Source organism: Peromyscus maniculatus, chromosome 6 (assembly GCF_049852395.1).
Source record: "Peromyscus maniculatus bairdii isolate BWxNUB_F1_BW_parent chromosome 6, HU_Pman_BW_mat_3.1, whole genome shotgun sequence".
NCBI classification, from domain to species: Eukaryota; Metazoa; Chordata; class Mammalia; order Rodentia; family Cricetidae; genus Peromyscus; species Peromyscus maniculatus.
This window is the reverse complement of record NC_134857.1, coordinates 10792908-10812257: the sequence shown is the minus strand read 5'-3', so window position 1 is coordinate 10812257 and position 19350 is coordinate 10792908. Positions and strand designations below refer to the sequence as shown.

At 41.9% G+C, this 19350-nt stretch overlaps 1 protein-coding gene across 11 annotated transcripts in view; it reads left to right on the top strand.

Moving 5' to 3' along the window:
* Nucleotides 1-17549, top strand: part of Phc3 (polyhomeotic homolog 3) — a 78054-nt gene extending 60505 nt beyond the window's left edge. For 7 of the 11 annotated variants that reach the window (XM_042278884.1, XM_076573918.1, XM_042278883.1 and 4 more), the window contains 4 exons: nt 385-499; nt 2676-2808; nt 2899-3130; nt 9734-17549. In XM_042278884.1, coding sequence (XP_042134818.1) covers nt 385-499; nt 2676-2808; nt 2899-3130; nt 9734-9888 — 635 coding nt within the window. In that variant the 3' untranslated portion in view covers nt 9889-17549. Of the gene's footprint in view, nt 1-384; nt 500-2675; nt 2809-2898; nt 3131-8049; nt 8144-9733 lie in introns of those variants that run through there. The other 4 variants (XR_013052003.1, XR_013052002.1, XR_006073023.2 and 1 more) reach the window with 3 other exon arrangements.
* The last annotated feature ends 1801 nt before the right edge of the window (nt 17550-19350 follow it).

Sequence of the window (19350 nt, the reverse complement as noted above, 5' to 3'; positions counted from 1 at the left end):
AATTGAAAGGGTTCCTTGCTATGAATCTTCTTAGCACGGTGTACCAAGTTCCTATCCCACGTTCTGCTTTTTGAAAATATCCCTTCTGGTGGACACTCACCTTCATTTCTCAGTGTTTAGAATTCACATATTGTTTGTACATTTTAGACATGCTGGATTCTTAGCAAAACTAACCTATGCTTATTTGTATAAATGTATTTGTTGTATAGAAAAAAAACAAACATCATTGTTCTGGAGAAACAAGGAACTAGTAGGAACCCAGCCAGAGTGGCTCTGGGTCCAAAGAAGGTGAAGTCCTGGTCTGACAGTGTTGTGTAACTAGAATTAGAGGCTGAAAGAAATTTTGACACACTCAGATTTTTTACCTTTTCCCTTCTTTTTTAGAGACATTAGAAGAAATGGATAGTGAGTTGCTCAAGTGTGAGTTCTGTGGAAAAATGGGATATCCTAATGAATTTTTACGGTCAAAACGGTTCTGTACTATGTCATGTGCCAAAAGGTATGTTGGTGTTCTTGGATTTGCTTAGGGAGAACCAGGAACTTTTGCAGAAAGTAAAGACTCAGTTACAGTTGAGCTTTGGTTGGAGTTAGCTGTGGTAACACAGGGAAGGTTAGGTGCCATCGGCAGCCACTTACTCTGAGTCTCGTTACTAGAATTTGCTAAGTGATAATTACGCACTAATATGCAGTTTCATAGTATGTGCTCATGAAGCAGCAGTCATCTGGTGCAGGACATGCTGTGGAGAATCTCTCCTATAGCATGATAAGTATGATAGAAAATTAGTTTTGTGTTTTAAAAATCACAACTAACTAACTTCAAAATTAATTAGTAGTTAATTTTAAAATTAATTTGTTTTTATGTAGGATCTTGCTATATAGCTCTGGCTGGCCTGGATTTACTGTGAATACCAGGCTGGTCTCCAGGATTCTGTGGTCCTCCTGTTTCTGCTTCCCAGTTACTGGGATCATAGCCGTATACCACCATGCCCAGATAGACTACTAGTCTGTAAAGATTAATAAAGGGACTGGAGAGATAGCTTAGCAGCTAAGAAAACCTGGCCCTCTTTCAGAAGACCTAGGTATGCTTTAGGCTGATATTTTGAAATTTATATTCTTTTAAAAAGCCAGTGAATTTCTTGCTTGAACATAACGTTTTGTGTAGTTGCCACAGAACTACCTTTAGTGAGAATAATAGAAGTAAGTTTTCTTCAGAAGCAGGTGCATCACTTCAGTGCATTACTCAAATGTTTATTCATGATTAATGGTAGGTCTATAGTAAGATTATGGAGGATTTTTTTTAAGTTTTATTTATTATGTATACAGTGTTCCGTCTGCATGTATGCCTGCAGGCCAGAAGAGGGCACCAGATCTCATTACAGATGATTGTGAGCCACCATGTGATTGCTGGGAATTGAACTCAGAATCTTTGGAAGAGCAGCCAGTGTTCTTAACCACTGAGCCATCTCTCCAGCCCAAGATTATGGAGGATTTATGTTTTAGCTTGAATTTTAGTCTGCATAAAACATGTGACAGAACAGTAGCTCTCTCATGCTGGTTAAAAACGCTTGTCAGTTTGGGAAATAGTCTCTTTCAGATATTCTAATATAATAACCTCTTGACTGTTTAGAAGTCTATCAGGACACTTAGAGTCTGCTTCAGTGAGCCTCCTTCGGGCAGGGATGCCAGCACAGTGAAGCATGGCCGAAAGAGCCAGGGAGAGAGCCGAGTCAGGTCAGGTCAGGGAAGTGCTGTTGCTGTTGACATGGCTGCTTAGTGTCAGGCTTGGAGAGCTAAACAGACAAGGACTAACTTACTATGTAAGCTTTGTCACCTGACATGGTAGTTAGAAATCAAAACTTACTTTGCTGAGCCCACAGATAAACCCATATGAACACAGCAGGACTTCCTGAGTTATTTCAGTGGCTCTCAGGTACATTTGCAGCTTTAGAGGACAAATAGTCTATTAATTCTCACAGTATTACTTACTTCCAGCTCTGATATTTTCATCAAACATAGATAAGCAAAATTACATGTATTATTCTAGAATAGTTATCAGTAACAAAAGTAATATGTGTGTTTTGCCTCTAAGAATATATGTGCACCGTGTGTGTGCCTGATGTGGAAGCCAGAAGAGGGCATTGGATTCCCTAGAACTGTGTGCTGAGAACCAAACCCTGGTCTCCACATGTGTATGTGTCTGCACATGTATGTGTTCCTGTACCTGCACATACTTATATGCATACTCCTTTCACTAAAAACAATAAGACAAAACAAAACCCCAAATATATTACTTGTAAAATAGTTTAATTAAGCATTGGAAATATTTATTACAAAGTATCTCTTCTGTAACCGTGAATTTTCTTGCTGCTTGGAAAATTACCGTCTGCATTTTGCAGGTTTCTCATTATTCTTCTATAATCAGGAGAAAATACCATTACCTTGTTAAAGGCGTCCAGTATTATGTTGAGAGATATTTTATGATATACACAGAGGCCATTTTTGACCTGTAGGATAAATAAATCCATTCAGTAAGATAGAAGTACTTTGTGAGGTATTACAATCCTTAATAATTGTCTAGTTTATTAACTGTGCCACAGTTTTACTTTAAAGTTACAGCTGAATTCTAAATGAGGTGTCCCATATATTCCTTAATTTTTCTTTCTTGAATTTCTTAGGTACAACGTTAGCTGTTCTAAAAAGTTTGCACTTAGTCGTTGGAATCGTAAGCCTGATAATCAGAGTCTTGGGCATCGGGGCCGTCGTCCAAGTGGCCCTGAAGGGACAGCAAGAGAACATATCCTTAGGCAGGTCTGTAGAAAGCTTGCTTCAATGTACAATGTCCTTTTCAGAAATTCAAGGAAAGTGCAATGCTGTATTTTACTTTACTGCATTTTCCAGCTTCCAATTACTTATCCATCTGCAGAAGAAGACTTGGCTTCTCATGAAGATCCTGTGCCCTCTGCTATGACAACTCGTCTGCGCAGGCAGAGTGAGCGGGAAAGAGAGCGTGAGCTTCGAGATGTGAGAATTAGGAAAATGCCTGAGAACAGTGACGTGCTCCCAGGGGCACAGACAGAGCCCTCTATATGGACGGTCGATGATGTCTGGGCCTTCATCCATTCTCTGCCTGGTATGTGGCTCACCACACTAGCCTGGATGGTTTTCTTATGCCTTCACAAGAAAATGGTGTTAAATCCATCCACACCTTTGCCATTAAAGGCTAGAGAAACTGTGTGTAAATTAAATGGTGTTTGCTATTGAAATGTGAAATCTGCTTCCTCTTACTTATCCCTTCACATGACTGTGTACTCTTTCATACCCCCAAATCAATACAAATGGGCTAGTCCTGCTGTTGCTCTGGCACTCCAGCTGGTGGATGGTGAGGTTCTGTCTTCTCCAGCCTGATGCTTTCGAGAGGGCAGAAGAGTGAGTCAGACATTTCTCCCCTTCTGCTTCTTTATTTTCTAATCATTTTCCTCTCCACTTCCTCAGCTAACCCTTTTTGAAACAGAAACAAGACAGACTATATTTAGTGTGTGTGCATTTAAGACGATCCATCCATTCTAACTCTGAGGGTACACTCCTTATGCCCACCTGCTCTCTGGTACTTCCCCACCAGCTCCAGCCTCTGTTCACTTTAAGCAACTGTCTTTGTGGCGGCCAGAGATGGTATGGCCTTTGCTTACAATGAGACCCACACTAAATGTATGATTGGACAGTGTATTTCTTTTTAACTTGTAAAACTCTGGTCTTTTGAACCTAGAAAATGAGATTTTAAAAATGTGTTCCCTTCTTGTCTCATTGTGAGTTGTACCATTCTCTTTCTTTAAGCTTTCTAGAAGAGTGCATCTCACTTGGGTTATTATCAGACACCTTTTTAAAAACATAAGTCTTTATTGATTCTTTGGGAATTTCACACCATGTACTCCGATGCTGCTCATCTCCCAGTCTCTCCATATTAAGCTAGCTATTGAGATGTTGTTGCTGTCTTCCTTTGAAGGTAACCAAAGTTTCAGAAGCAAACTTAGAGTTGAAGGAAGTAAATTTAGAAATAGTAATTTAAAAACTGCCATCCTAAATTTTACCTTATATACTGAACTCTGAAATTTTCTTACTGTATCACAGCTTTTCTAAATGCAAAATTTTTAACACAAGATATTTTTAACAAATTTAACAAATTTTTAACAAAACATTGTTTAAAGGATATACATTTCATATAAATTTATAAGTATCTGCATAAAGAAACTAAGGTGTATGTTAATAGCTGAGCAGTATGTTTAGACTCTGCTTTAAACGTGGTCTCTTAGGGGTTAGTGAACCTTCACTGATGATTGTTTTAGTATTGAAGGAAATAGAACCGAATTTTAGTTTTGGACCAGTCAGCTGTCTTAACGCTGGAGTCCACCCACCCTGAATACCCAGGACAGGCGTGTTCTGCCCTCCTCATAGTCTGGTTTCCTAAGAGGTGTGTAGTATGTCTGTGAGCCTGGGTTCTTCCTAGGGCAGCGGTGTCTTTCCGTTTGGGTAGGGGAGTTGCTGTATAGTCGTCTAGTGAAATTAGTTGTCCCAGATGACCAGCAAATTGTCCTTACTGCTGAGCCGTGGATTACTTCAAGTGTTGTTTTGATGGCAGTTTTCCCAGCATCGAGGTGTTGCCCTAGTCTGGACTGCTTCATTAGGTCAGAACTTTGCCTTGCTCCTCCTTCACTGGAGTTCAGCAGCCATAACCCAAAACTGGACATTCTTGTCTTACTGAGTTTATACAGATCATTAAGAAGAGATGGCCTCAGTTGGTTCTATTTAGTCCGTCTGTCCATCCTGACTCCCTCTCTCGCCCCCTCCCTCTTCTCCTTCCTTCTTCTCTTCCTCCTACCCTCCCTCCCTGTGTTCTGCCCTCCTTACTGATGAAATGGGGGCATTTCTGAATTGCTTTTGCAGACCAAATAATCCATTTGTGCAATCAGTTATTGCCTTTCCCAAAGTTTTCCTCAGAGTATCTTAGGGTAAATCTTATACTAGAAAAATATGTTTCTCTTACTTTCTGCCTCTCTGGTATTTTTAAATAACTTTCTGAGCTTCTTCAGGCAGTTTCTTTTTCCTGAGTATTTTGAGAACCTTTTTCATAGTAGGAACAAGCTTATATATTTTATATTTTGTGATCTCTTACATTTTCTTTCCAGGTAGGATGAGCTTCCTTGTAATCAGGGCACCTGTATTTACTCCTGGATTTCTGTTTTCTTTGTGTTATCATGTTATTAAATACCCGTTGGGACTATGTTAAAGCTTCCAAGTAGCAAATTCATATCTCAGAGCTGTTATCAGAGTGAAAAGTAACAGAACCTGGGGTGCATTGGAAGCTCCACGAAACACTTCTGGTTTCCACTAATAGCAGGTTATCTTGTATATTACCCCTTAGTGACCTGTCCTTTTGAAGAGATCATTCTATACTCATCTGTGAACCCACAGATTGATTTCTCTGTAGGAATGTAAAGTAGGAATTATTTCTTTAAAGTATAACTTTATTGTCTTTGGGGACATGTTTATTCTGCAGTATTGAGTGGCACTTGGTGTCTTTCCTACAACTTGAGTGAAGTCAGTTTGTGCATAGAATGTTTTGATTTAGATTTTAAAGTGGGAGAAGTGACTATGGACACTGGAAAGTTGAGGTGAGATAGGAGCATGGCCAGTGCCTTACCTGGAGCTCTGCACTCGGACAGGGGTGTGAGGCAGCCGAGCTGCAGTCAGTGGGGGCGTCAGGTAGAGTGTGAGCTGCAGTCAGTGGGGGCGTCAGGAACTCAGTGTGAGCTGCAGTCAGTGGGGGCGTCAGGAACTCAGTGTGAGCTGCAGTCAGTGAGGGCGTCAGGTAGAGTGTGAGCTGCAGTCAGTGAGGGCGTCAGGAACTCAGTGTGAGCTGCAGTCAGTGAGGGCGTCAGGAACTCAGTGTGAGCTGCAGTCAGTGAGGGCGTCAGGAACTCAGTGTGAGCTGCAGTCAGTGAGGGCGTCAGGAACTCAGTGTGAGCTGCAGTCAGTGAGGGCGTCAGGAACTCAGTGTGAGCTGCAGTCAGTGGGGGCGTCAGGTAGAGTGTGAGCTGCAGTCAGTGAGGGCGTCAGGTAGAGTGTGAGCTGCAGTCAGTGAGGGCGTCAGGAACTCAGTGTGAGCTGCAGTCAGTGAGGGCGTCAGGAACTCAGTGTCAGCTGCAGTCAGTGAGGGTGTCAGGTACTCAGTGTGAGCTGCAGTCAGTGAGGGCGTCAGGTACTCAGTGTGAGCTGCAGTCAGTGAGGGCGTCAGGAACTCAGTGTGAGCTGCAGTCAGTGGGGGCGTCAGGTACTCAGTGTGAGCTGCAGTCAGTGAGGGCGTCAGGTAGAGTGTGAGCTGCAGTCAGTGAGGGCGTCAGGAACTCAGTGTGAGCTGCAGTCAGTGAGGGCGTCAGGAACTCAGTGTGAGCTGCAGTCAGTGAGGGCGTCAGGTAGAGTGTGAGCTGCAGTCAGTGAGGGCGTCAGGTAGAGTGTGAGCTGCAGTCAGTGAGGGCGTCAGGTACTCAGTGTGAGCTGCAGTCAGTGAGGGCGTCAGGTACTCAGTGTGAGCTGCAGTCAGTGAGGGCGTCAGGTAGAGTGTGAGCTGCAGTCAGTGAGGGCGTCAGGTACTCAGTGTGAGCTGCAGTCAGTGAGGGCGTCAGGAACTCAGTGTGAGCTGCAGTCAGTGAGGGCGTCAGGAACTCAGTGTGAGCTGCAGTCAGTGAGGGTGTCAGGTAGAGTGTGAGCTGCAGTCAGTGAGGGTGTCAGGTACTCAGTGTGAGCTGCAGTCAGTGATGGCGTCAGGTAGAGTGTGAGCTGCAGTCAGTGAGGGTGTCAGGAACTCAGTGTGAGCTGCAGTCAGTGAGGGTGTCAGGTAGAGTGTGAGCTGCAGTCAGTGAGGGCGTCAGGAACTCAGTGTGAGCTGCAGTCAGTGAGGGCGTCAGGATCTCAGTGTGAGCTGCAGTCAGTGAGGGCGTCAGGTAGAGTGTGAGCTGCAGTCAGTGGGGGCGTCAGGTAGAGTGTGAGCTGCAGTCAGTGAGGGCGTCAGGAACTCAGTGTGAGCTGCAGTCAGTGAGGGCGTCAGGAACTCAGTGTGAGCTGCAGTCAGTGGGGGCGTCAGGAACTCAGTGTGAGCTGCAGTCAGTGGGGGCGTCAGGTAGAGTGTGAGCTGCAGTCAGTGAGGGCGTCAGGTAGAGTGTGAGCTGCAGTCAGTGAGGGCGTCAGGTAGAGTGTGAGCTGCAGTCAGTGAGGGCGTCAGGAACTCAGTGTGAGCTGCAGTCAGTGAGGGCGTCAGGAACTCAGTGTGAGCTGCAGTCAGTGAGGGCGTCAGGAACTCAGTGTGAGCTGCAGTCAGTGAGGGCGTCAGGTACTCAGTGTGAGCTGCAGTCAGTGGGGGCGTCAGGTACTCAGTGTGAGCTGCAGTCAGTGGGGGCGTCAGGTAGAGTGTGAGCTGCAGTCAGTGAGGGCGTCAGGAACTCAGTGTGAGCTGCAGTCAGTGAGGGCGTCAGGTAGAGTGTGAGCTGCAGTCAGTGGGGGCGTCAGGTACTCAGTGTGAGCTGCAGTCAGTGAGGGCGTCAGGAACTCACAGAACTTTTACTCTGAGTATCTTGAATACTTAAACTAAAAACCATCTTGTTTTTCGTTGAGTTTCTGGATGTGCACTTGTTTGTCCTCCACCTCTCCTTTCTGTAAGTCACTGTATTTTCTCATTTCTGTGCTACTGATACTTTTTATGCTTGGCTTGAGAAAACTGGGATCTAAAAATGATGATAATATATGTTATTAATCACGCTGTTTCCCAATACACTTTAAAACTATTTTGCCAATGCCTTTACTGTCTGCCTGCAAGCAGACATCTCGAAGAGACCCCAGTCAAGAAGAATGAGAGCATGCTGATGTTTCCTCCTGGCAGCTCCTTGTTTCTATTCCCAAATGTAGCTCTTGTGGTCCTCACTCTCCTTAGTCCTGATTTCTGAATCTAAGTAAGCCTATCCTTTCTCTCTCTTCTTTCCTTCCCTGGTTCTTATAAGTAAGACTGGAGAGAAGAACGTTAGTTCTTCCATAAAAGAAGGATGAAGTCAGTTTTGTTGAGAGCTACCTCTGGGAAAAGAAAAAGGGCTATTCTATGGTGAGTAATCCTGTTTCATCTATATGGTTTCTTATGTGTGCTTCATGGGCAAAGCCATACAAATTTTATACAGGATTTTGAAATATAAATTTTTGAAAGTCTGAGAAATTACCAAAATAGAGAAATTGAAAAGCTGGCTGCTTTATAAAACCCAGTGGAGAGAGAAATGACCGTCAGTGAGGCACACTGAGGACAATGATGGCCACACAAGTGAACACATGAGCGAAACATGTTACTGCCACGGATAGCTCTCCACAGCGGATGGCACCTCTCCAGTCCATCATATCTTCCCTCGTCCTTATGTAAATGAATGTATGAGTGCTGCACTGTAGTGCTTCGGGGGTGCTCCTGGGTCTGTAAGGAAGGCCTTGTTATCTCAGTACAAGCTAGAGGAGGACATTTACAGTGCAGAGGAGAATCAGCCCAGCCCAAGGTGCAAGTTAACCATTTCCTTTTCTTATCATCTGTTTCTGTGATTCCCCTTGAAATACTGATTGAATACAAAAAGGCTGTAAAAATGTTAGATCTTGTTCTTAAGTTAACTTTTATAATTTTACTATTGTAAGGAAGCATTCTTGTTCTTGCATTCTCTCCCCTTTGGGCTCCTTAGTTCATTCCCTAACTTAGGGGTCTTTTTCCCATGATAGGGAATGATTGGGTATTTTGGTAGGCCATAGAACAGTTGGGTTCGGGTGGCAAGAGCCTGCTTTAAGTTGAAGCAGGAGATTGTCCTGCAGCTTCATGATTTCAGAGGCAGCTTTGCTTTGTAATGTCTTTTTTTTTTCCCACCAAGATGAAGGTGAGGAGTGCTGAGGGGTGTGGTGACATGTTCAGGGGTAGAGCACTTGCCTGCCATCCCCAGAGCTCTGGGTTCCATTTCTAGCACCACTAAGAGAGGGTGGGGGTGCGGTATGGCACTTTCCTGTAATCCCAGTATATATGTGGGAAAACAGGATAAGTTCAAGACCAGCCTACAGGCTACATGGACTGTTCCAGAGACGAAATGAAGACTAGAAATGAGTTCAGCGGTGGTAAGCTTTGAAGTTGATGTTACAAGTTGAACAGTCTGATGTATGTCAGCAGTCCTGCAACACATTCGTACAATAGTCCTGGGGTGGGGGTGTTGTTCTGTCCTGAGGGAACACTAAAAATATCTTAGACGTACTTGGAGTTATGCGAATTCAAAGAAGGTATGGGTGATAACAAAAGTTTAATCTGACACTTGAGAAAAAATTTCTAGATTATTATTTATGGCCAGACATTTTATTCTACTCTGCCTATATATGAAGTTATGTTATGGAAAATGAGTCCATGAGGTGTAAAGCCTCAGAATGAAGTACTTTTTGCATGAGAAATACAATGTATTGACTGATCCCTCTTACCTCTTGCTATTGTTTCTGCAATGTTCTTAGAGCAAGACTTCCAAATAAGGTCTTTCCTTGGTTTTCACTTCTTCAAGAATGAACCCCAGGCTTACCAGGACATTGGTTTATCAGCCTCTGTTGCAAGCAGACCCAGGAACAGCAGAACTATCACTGTTAGGAGCTCCGTCTAATGTGTGACTCTAACCTTCCTCTCCTGGAATTCCAGGCTGCCAGGATGTCGCGGATGAGTTCAGGGCACAGGAGATTGATGGACAGGCCCTGCTCTTGCTAAAAGAAGACCATCTTATGAGTGCAATGAACATCAAGCTGGGCCCAGCCCTGAAGATCTGTGCACGCATCAACTCTCTGAAGGACTCCTAACAGGAAGCCGAGGCTTGGATGTAATGTCATTTCATTCCTCTTAGTAGGTAAAGGTAGAGCCTCCGCTGGCTGAGAATCTTCGACTGACCATGGAAGGCCAAGCACATTGGGACTGCCGCTTCCAGTGCCCACATTTCTCTCCAGATACCATAACTCATCATACACTTTCAGAATTAGCCAACATTGGTGAAGTTAATTTTACCAGTTACATACAACACTGAAAGACTTGTTACAGAGGCCCATATTTTTCAAAGAAATATGTTATACTAGATAATTTTTTAAAGGCAATGTTTATCATTAATATAAAAGAATCCTTTTAAAAATAATTACTGATTTACACTCCCTCTCCTTTGATTCTGTTTTCTTATACGTTTTTCTACCCTGTTAGTTTTCCAAAGGTTATCATAGAGATATAAGGTAATTTAGGAGCCCATTGACAGAATTGAGTGCAATGAAATATCAGTATGTTTTAAAAACATATCTTCCAGACAAATGCTCTGGCTGTGAAGAAGGATTGTGTTCTTGCATAAGCAGTGTTTATGGAGGTCACAGAGTCTCTATTCTAGACTTCACCCAGATTGGCATGACTGACAGACAGTTTTCCTCTTGGTTTTGTACATTAAGAGCAATAGTTCTCAGTGGGGATCTCTTTTTGTCCTCCAGGGGGCATTTGGCAATATCTAGACACATTCTGGTTACCACAGCTGTGGTTCAGTTTTGGAGAGGGTTGTTACAGGCGTTGAGGAGGTGGTAGTGGCAGCCAGAGATGTTGCCGAATATCCTTCAGTGCACAGGACTGTTACCAAGAATGATATGTTATAGATGCCAGTAGTGCCAAGGTTGAGAAGCCCCGGTGAGCAAAGAGTGCTGCATGTTGCTCTTTTTCACCTGCAGGGACATACAAAAAGATAGGGTATGATAAGGAGTACATGTATAGTGAAGTATTATTCAAATGGCATTAATGTTCTGCTGAAGTATTTTTTTACAGTTTTACTGTATACTAGAAAGGGGAAGAAAAATCCATAAAATTGTCTATAAGATGAGGCTGCTTTACAGGACATGTGACTGTGATGTGGCACTGGCCCATGGTCACCTTTCCTGACTGTTGCTCTGCACTGATGGTGTAAGATGCATCATGCCTGTGAGTCTCATCCAGCAAGGAGAATTGGCAGTGGAGCTGTGACCCCTTCCCATGTGCTCTCGAAGCAACTCTGCTCAGTCTGTCTAGAGTGCACATTTCTTTCTCCCTTACAAAGTCCTTGGAGTCTTCCTGCAAAACATTAAAGGGGTTTCTCTTAATCAGAAGTTTCCACTCAGCAGTTTTCTGGAGTTAGGACATTAAGACAGAATTTCCTGTGAGTGCTCTGAAAGCCTTAAAGTGCTGGGCATCAGAAGAGCTGATGGCTTGGTCTGCTTTCTGTACCTTTACTACACCCTTGAGAAATTGGAGTGGATAACGAAGCCTTGGCCACAGATATAAGAGACAGCAAGAGTCCGAGCTGCTTCATTTTCACGGCTCTTTTCAGAAATTGTGTTGAGCTAGTAGGAGACTAAAAGGTGTTACAAAGGTTATCACAGATATTTATCTTTTGGCTTTGTGTACATTAGAAAATGTTGGTTATTTTTATACAAAAAATATAGTGGCTAATTTTTTTAATCTTTTAGATGCCTCTTGTTTGAATGTATGCTTTGTGGGATTGTCAGTGTAGTAGTTTAAGAGGTGTTCACTGGTAGTCCTGTGTAGACTCAGAATGTGTAAGTAGTGTGAGGCTCCTGTTTCAAGCCTACAGTAGTATAGTCTGTTACATATTTCTTTGTATCACATTTTCTTATTAATGTTTCAGGAAAGGTAGATACTCTAGTCCATCTCATTTATTAGTAATGAGTCATCATGGCAGTTGTCATAGACTTTCCCCTCATTCTCCTAAACAAGGCTAAGCAGCACTAAGAGATTGCCTACTATATGAAGGAGGCACAAAGGCAAATTTCTTCTGGAACCAATAGAATTCCTCTGTATTGTAGTAATCCACAGTTAAAGCAGAATTGATTGTCCAGTATAGACCTCCAGCAATAATGCTTCCCTCCTACAAATACTTATATATAGCCTTTAAGGTATTCACTCTCCCTTCTACTAGAATCAGCTCATTGTGTGCTTATGAGAAACCTCTGGGCCGAGCACTCTTCAAGCATCCCGAAGCAGCTTACAAGAGGAGTTTCTGTTGGAGATGCCTTCTTGTCCTTGACTGTGTCCAGATCTTCTGTTGTCTTAAATTCAACTAGAAAATCCACTTCTCCTACCAGTGGGCTATTTGACTTAGAAGTGGCTTGTTTGCGTCATTTGGTAGTTCTCCCGTTGCTGCAGGAACAGTTCTAGATAATTTAATCATCCTAGTTTGAAGGCTTCAGTTACATGGGATGGGGACACGCACCCTGCGTCCCCTATCTCCTGAGCATCAGGCCGTTCAGTATGACATAGATAGGAAGAACGCCATTTTCATTTCCTTTTGTAGTACTGAGTGCTTTAAGGACTTTCTTGAAGGAAAAAAAATGACAGCCAGAAAGGGAACATGGGTTCTTCCTGTGTTTGCCACCCGAGCTTGCATTTCCTTACTTTAAACCCTGTCCACTGTGGGACATACTTTTCTGTGTTCTTAGGAAAATAAACAGCTGACTTGTAAAAGTTACTTTATCTGACAATACTTACAGCTACACAGCTTCATTATAAATCAGCACAGCCTAGGAATCTTGTCTCCATACTTGAGAGCTTTGGTGGCCTGCAGCTGCGATGGTTCCATTCACTTCTGTTGTCTTGGAGTTCCTTCTGTGAAGTCTGGGTTAAAGCTGTCCCCTGGGAGGAGAGGTGCTGAAGGGAGGAGAGAAATGGCGGTGAGCAAGCTAGAGAGTGGCTGAGGGCCAGGGGACCCACTGGTGCTCACTCTGTCACTGCAACGTGAACGCATTTCTGCACTTTTGAAGTTAAAGTTCGTGCTTTACCTAAATAAAGTGTATTTTTTCTGTGTTTTAGGAATCCTGCTGCTTTCCTCTTTTTGTTTTTTTTGTATTGGAAGACTAGTATGTGAGACCATGCCTTTGAATAATTTTTAGTCAACCTTCATATATTAAGTGCAAAATTGTAGTCACTTTTCTGTTTACAAATACAAATCTTGGATTGAAGTCTTTCAAGGGACACAGTTTCTCACAAGTTTGTTTAGTTGTGTGCCTCAGAACTCAGAGTCGTGTTTTAAGGGGTTCAGTGCTATTCTGGACCAGAGTAGTAGGGAAGGAATAGAGACATGTAATTTTAGGCTTTGATTTCATGTGTATACGTGATTCTAGAAAGAATAAACTATTACTGATGCATGTGAATGAAGGTGATCTTACAGCTATGTCCAGTGTATGAAATCTGATTGGTAATACTGTTGAAGCATTTCAAACATGTTTTCAACCTGAGAGGCTGGCTGTATGTTGCAGTTTGAAGACTTTCATCCTTTGTGAATGCCAGCAACACTTGCTGCCAACTGGTATTGTTGGTGGCACGAATGGCCTCACCGAATTCCTTCACTAAGTCCCCTCTACCCCCAACCCTGCTCCAAATACACCACACAGGGCTGGCTTTCTTCCTAGACTTGGCTTGGGGTTGGGTAGTATCCTAGCTTGGAAATCTTCAGGATTTTGTACAGGATTAGACCTTTATAACTTTCCAGGTTGTATTTCAATGAAAGCGTTCCTCTATGCAAATCATTTCCTATCTGTCTAACTGTGTGACTAGTTGTACCCTAAAGGGTTTTGTTTTTAATGTGGGGGAGGGCAGATAAGAAGATGACACTGCCAGCTAAATGAGACATTGAGCATAATGATGGTCATTAGCAGCTTGGAATGACCCATGGTAATGGATGGTTGGACTCCCATTATAGCAGTTTAAGGGTCTTAGGATGTCTTGTTTGGTTTGCTGGACTAGGATTGAAGTCAGGGCTTCACACTTCACCTCTGAGCTTACAAACTGTTTTTGGCTTGTTTGCCTAGACTTACCTGGAATTGTGATCCTCTGGCCTTTTCTTAAGTGCTGGAATGAAGGACTGTGCCATCATGCCAAAGTTCGCTCCAGTGTCAAGATTTGCTTGTAGTCAAATTAGTTTTTTTTCCTTATCATCTGACCCTGCTCTGAGGCTCTGATGTTAATAGTACCACTGGTACCCAAGTGAGTGAGCCTGGATTTCTTACGGGAACTAGCAAGAGGGAGAGAGTATCTGTCAAAACTTAGAAGATTGTTGTGATTGACTGGGCAATCAGAGGAGTTTCCGCATCAGATGCCACAGCAGGCACAGTTTTGCAGCGGTCATGAGGAAGGGCACTGTAAGGTGGTCTGGTGTGTCTGAGGTGTGGTGATTGGCTTTTTCTCCTGTCTGGGTCCCCCAAGCCTGCCTGTATTCTTGGTATAAAGCAGAAAGACTCATGACATGAACTGTTTAACTCAAAATTATCAATATAAATAAATATGTTTTCTTATTAATACTTAATTTTAACCTATTAAACCATACATCTTAAGAAATTCTCTGGGAAGATATTTCTCATGTGTTAGAAGATTATAGAAATGCATTATCCTATAGTTTATAGATGAAATAAAAGCTGTTCCTTCAATTTAAAATGTCGAAAATGACATTAACTTTTTAAAAAAGTTACCTAAAATGTTAAGACCTTAGAAGTTGTGCACAAGTTCAATCTACTTTAAAATTACACTAAGAGAAAACTTTTTTTCCTTTTGAAAGTTACAAGGTAGCAGTTAAAATACAATTATTACCATGTTCCAAAGAACATTAGGAGGCCCGCCCTCTTTTGTGATGTGCTCCCAGCTTCCCTGAGGCAGGCTCTCATGTGCACACACACTTGCTGGCAAGTGCCATAGTTATGGGAAATTATTTCCACAGGAGTTTTTTTTTTTTTCCTTTTGATAGCTTGTGGACATTTTATTTACAATTTTAATGGAAAATACAATTTTAATGAAATGTTAGGTACAAATAAGTTTCTAACACCTTATATTCTAGGCAGAGTTCTTTCTGTTGCTTTTCAAGTGTATACCTGCTGCTATTCGTGATATTGCTGGTATTGGGTATAGAAAGAAAAGGGTATAATTTTAATGAACTAAAAGAGGGATGTAGTTATGTCGTTTTATACTGTCTAAATCAATGCCAGTCATCATCTTAGATACTTATAGTGCCTACTGCTTATTGGCTTAGTGGGATTCGTCAGTGTTAACCTGTGCTTTGTGGACCTTTCTCTGACAGTGGTGAGAGAGGGTAGAGATTCCATCATCACTGAAACAGGTGTGAGCTACTGTAGAAGGGAGGGGCATTTGAAGTCTTGCCACAAGTGAACTAAATATGTACAGTGTTTAAAGTCCTTGTACATAGTACCTGTGTTTAAAATTTTTGGTAGCACTAAAAAGTGTGCAAAATTACTATTTTTCTTCAGTAGTGAGTAACATAAATACACTCGCTGCATTACCATACTGAGTGGAGATGAAACATGGTGGCTTTGAGACTTGGTAGATGGCACATTAGCTGTGTGTGACACCTTGAGCAATTATTTGGTTTTGAATCTCATCCGAGTGTACCTGCACTACTAAATATGTTGAATTTTGGCTTAAGTCATTATTGAAGAAACACCCTTCCCCAGCTCTAAAATTACAGTCCTGAGCTACATACATAATTGGTTATTTACCACTGGCCTGACTGAATGACAGGTGAATACTATTACTCATGCATGTATTCATCCATTTGTAAACTATTTAACACTTGGGTTGTATTAAAAAAAAAAAAAAAACAAATCAAGTCTTCCCAAACAACCTCACTGCTGCTAAAGCACGTATGTACTTACTCCCAGTTAATGCCCTGTTGCCTGGGAACTAGGGTTTAATAATACCCGAAGGGTCCAAATCACATCCCCGCTCTCATACCACCTTTCACATACCATTGACAACATAAGAGTGCTCACCGTGACCAACTGTGAGAGTTGTGACAGGCAGCCTCAGGACCAGTCACAGAGGTTTATATCCAGTATTGACAGTGTAGCAGTTTTCCAAAACAGAAACATCTGAAAGGAAACCAGGAGAAGAGGCTGCTGCTGCTGTTTCTAGTATTGATTGTCTTGTGTGTCAGTCAGAAGAGGGTGTGTTATGACCTCATGAAATGCAGAACTGGTAACAAAGCAGATCCTGCTGTGCCAGCAAGGATTTGAGTAGTCAAGATGGAGTGAGAATCAGCTGTAATTGGGTCAGTTCCCTTTTCCCTCTGGGACTCTGTGAATCAGGTGGTAGTTTTTGCTTTAAATATTAACATCAGTTGATACTAACATTCTTTATAAAGATATAAAAATATATTTTAAAAACTTTTATGTATCATAGCTGTAGCTTTTTAAGTGGGGAAATGTCCAAATAAAGTGTTAGATTATAGATATATATATGAGATAGATGCTTTCAAACAGATTTTTTTTAAGGTATACTAATCTAAATAGCCCAATAATCCGGCCCTTGTAAATTGTTCTATGATGCTGGTTACTTTTAAAGTGTTTTAAGTTCTTTAAAGTATACCTAAGTTGTAAAGTATCCCGTGCTGTTGATCTGTGTTGCATTAACGCTGATTTTGTAGCTGTATTCTTGGAACTTCAGAATTTAGCCGAGAATATAGATTATAATTTTGTGTGTGATTTCTCACATTGATGGACTGCTGATCACCTCACTCAAAAGATGGGTCTTCTTGGTTTTCTTTTTCCAAACTTCAGAAATTCTTGGGCAGTGCAGGATTGTGCTGGAAATGAAGGTCGGATGCTGCAGACGGCTGTGCACAGGGGTAGTTGCTGACAGTAGGCAAAGGAGTTCAAGCCTCGTGATTTAGTGAGAATGTTTTGTCTTTTTACTGCTTAAAGTTTGTTTCACAGGGCAAGTTTCTGTGATTAACTATTTTTTAATGTTTTAAGCACATAAAAAAAAACCTTCCTTTGGTTCTTCCCATTGTTCTAAAATCAAAGTTTCATAATTAAAAAAATCTCAAAAGATTCATCAAGGAAAAAAGCACCACCAAGGGGGCAAGAGAATGTGTTTTAATCTTAGAGAAAGCAAATATTAAGGTTATAGAAATGTGTCTTACATGAATGTTGTATTAGAGTCCTCACAGGAAATGACATAGTTCGAGCACCTTAGATAGACTTCCTCGACTGGTGTTCCTAGCTACAGTTTTACAGTGTATAACCTGAAAATGAAGTGAATTTTGCATTATAAGAGCACACCATTATCTATGTAAAAAGTGTTCATTTGATGTATTTTTTTAAGAAAAGAGAAAGCACTTTCATATTAAGTCGCATGTGTATGAACTTTAGACTTCCTGTTTGTGTGTCTATTCAGTGACTAAAATGGAGCATCAGATGTTTGCTGGCAACATTAACTGTTAATGGAAGCACCTTATTCTCTGCTGCTTACACTTGCTTGGATTGCACCTTTGTTCCCTGCACTTCACATAGAGTATTGTGACATGGCTTTGAGTGGGTCTGGGTGGAAGATTATTAATAGTGGGCCTACAGGATCTTTTATTTATGTTGTTTATATTACGCTAATATATTGTAGACCAGTTGTAACTTCAGTTCTTTACAAATAAAAACCTGACTGGTTATTGAGTTTTTACTTTTTTAAGATTTTGAGAGATGGGGAAATCTAAGTTAATTAATGGAGGGCTGAACTGGTTATAAATTTCCTAGTATATAATCTGCATTAATGGAGGGCTGAACTGGTTATAAATTTCCTAGTATATAATCTACAAGAAGTATACATTAAATTCAATATTGCTAAGTATGTTTTATTCTCATGTTATGGTTAATTGGAAGATAAAAGAAAAAGAAAAAAGAAAAAACCCAAAACAAACAAACAAACATGGAGAGGAAAACATGTATCAGTGAATTAAAAGGGCCAGCTTCTAACATCTGAACTCAGGTACATGCCGTTGCTCATAGGCTCAGGTCTACTGAGCTTTGCTGTTGGTCCAGTGCTTGCCTAGCATACCTGAAGCCCTGGGTTCAATCCCCAGCACCACACAAATCAGGCATGGTGGCTTTGGATGTCATTGTATCGATTTGCATTTTAAGAATTTATACCTTCTCTTACCTGTTAATGCCTAATTTTTGAACATTTTATATACTGCAGCCTAGTGTTTAAATTCCCTTCCTCCCAGTGTGTCCTTGCAGCAACACTGGCCACAGATGAGCACGTGACTTAAATCAGGCCAATCACTCTGCGTTTTATCGCTGAAAGCAGGACCTCTAAATTGGGGTAATAAAAGCCTAGGTTATTGGCAGCCAGAGGTCCTCTGCATTAGCAAATGAAACCTGACATCCCAGAGAGAGTCCTATGGTTTATTTGACCACTTCATTGCTCCAGTGCCCTTTTTCTTAGAATGGCTCAGGTTGGTTAGGTTTGCATCACAAGGTGTCATCTGGAATGTTGGATACCTTAAGTTTTTCAGACATTATTGAATATCCCTTATCCAAAAGCGTTTTAGACCAGGAATGCTTGCCCTGTGCTTGCAGCTCACTCAGAACTCCTAATCACCTAGCAGCATGGCCAAATTGTCTCTTGGTGGCTGGTCCTAACCTGAAGACCTGGATGCTCAAGGAAACAGGACCTCAGTTAAGCTGTCACAGAAACTACGTTTTAAGTAAAAACTATCACAGAAAGCCATCCTCTTGAGAAACAGTGAGTGGGACTGACGAATGGGGGTATAGTGGGACACTAGCTGAGTGAGCTTGGGCAGGCTTCTTAATGCTGCTGCTTTAGTACCCTTCCCTGCGAGAGGAGGATGTAAAGAGGATGCGGCAGTGTTGTCAGGGTGAGTAGTACTTACACAGTGCCAGGCACACCAGCCACTTGTTTCAGGATACAACCCATTTGTGGATCATGAACTTCACTCCATAGGTCACAACTACTTTTTAAAACATCTTGCGGAGAGGGAGACTGGATGATCTCATGTGGCCCAGACTGACCTTGAATTTCTGGTCTTGTGCTTACACTGCCTCAGTTACAGGATTGTAGGCACGCAGTACTACACTGTTTTGGGGTGTTGGGGCTTTGTGTGCTGTAAGCACTCTACCAAGTGAGTTGTGGCCTAAAAGCCACTCACTTTAGAAATTCTAGGGGTGGTTCTTGAAACATATTAGTATTTGTAAATATCGGCCATCATAAAGTGATTTCAGCTTTTTCTGACCCACACTGCTTCACACCAGGGGAGTGGGGGTGGGAATATGTGGAGACATTTTTGATTGCCACTTCTGGGGAAGGTGTCACTGGCATCTATACAGTGTGTGGGGTTACCCCTACAAGACAGAATTATCGAGCCTTAAATCTCAACAGCCCAAGGCTTTTTGTAGTATATGTTGCTAACATGATTATGATCTGATGTGCACATGTTCTAAATGAACATG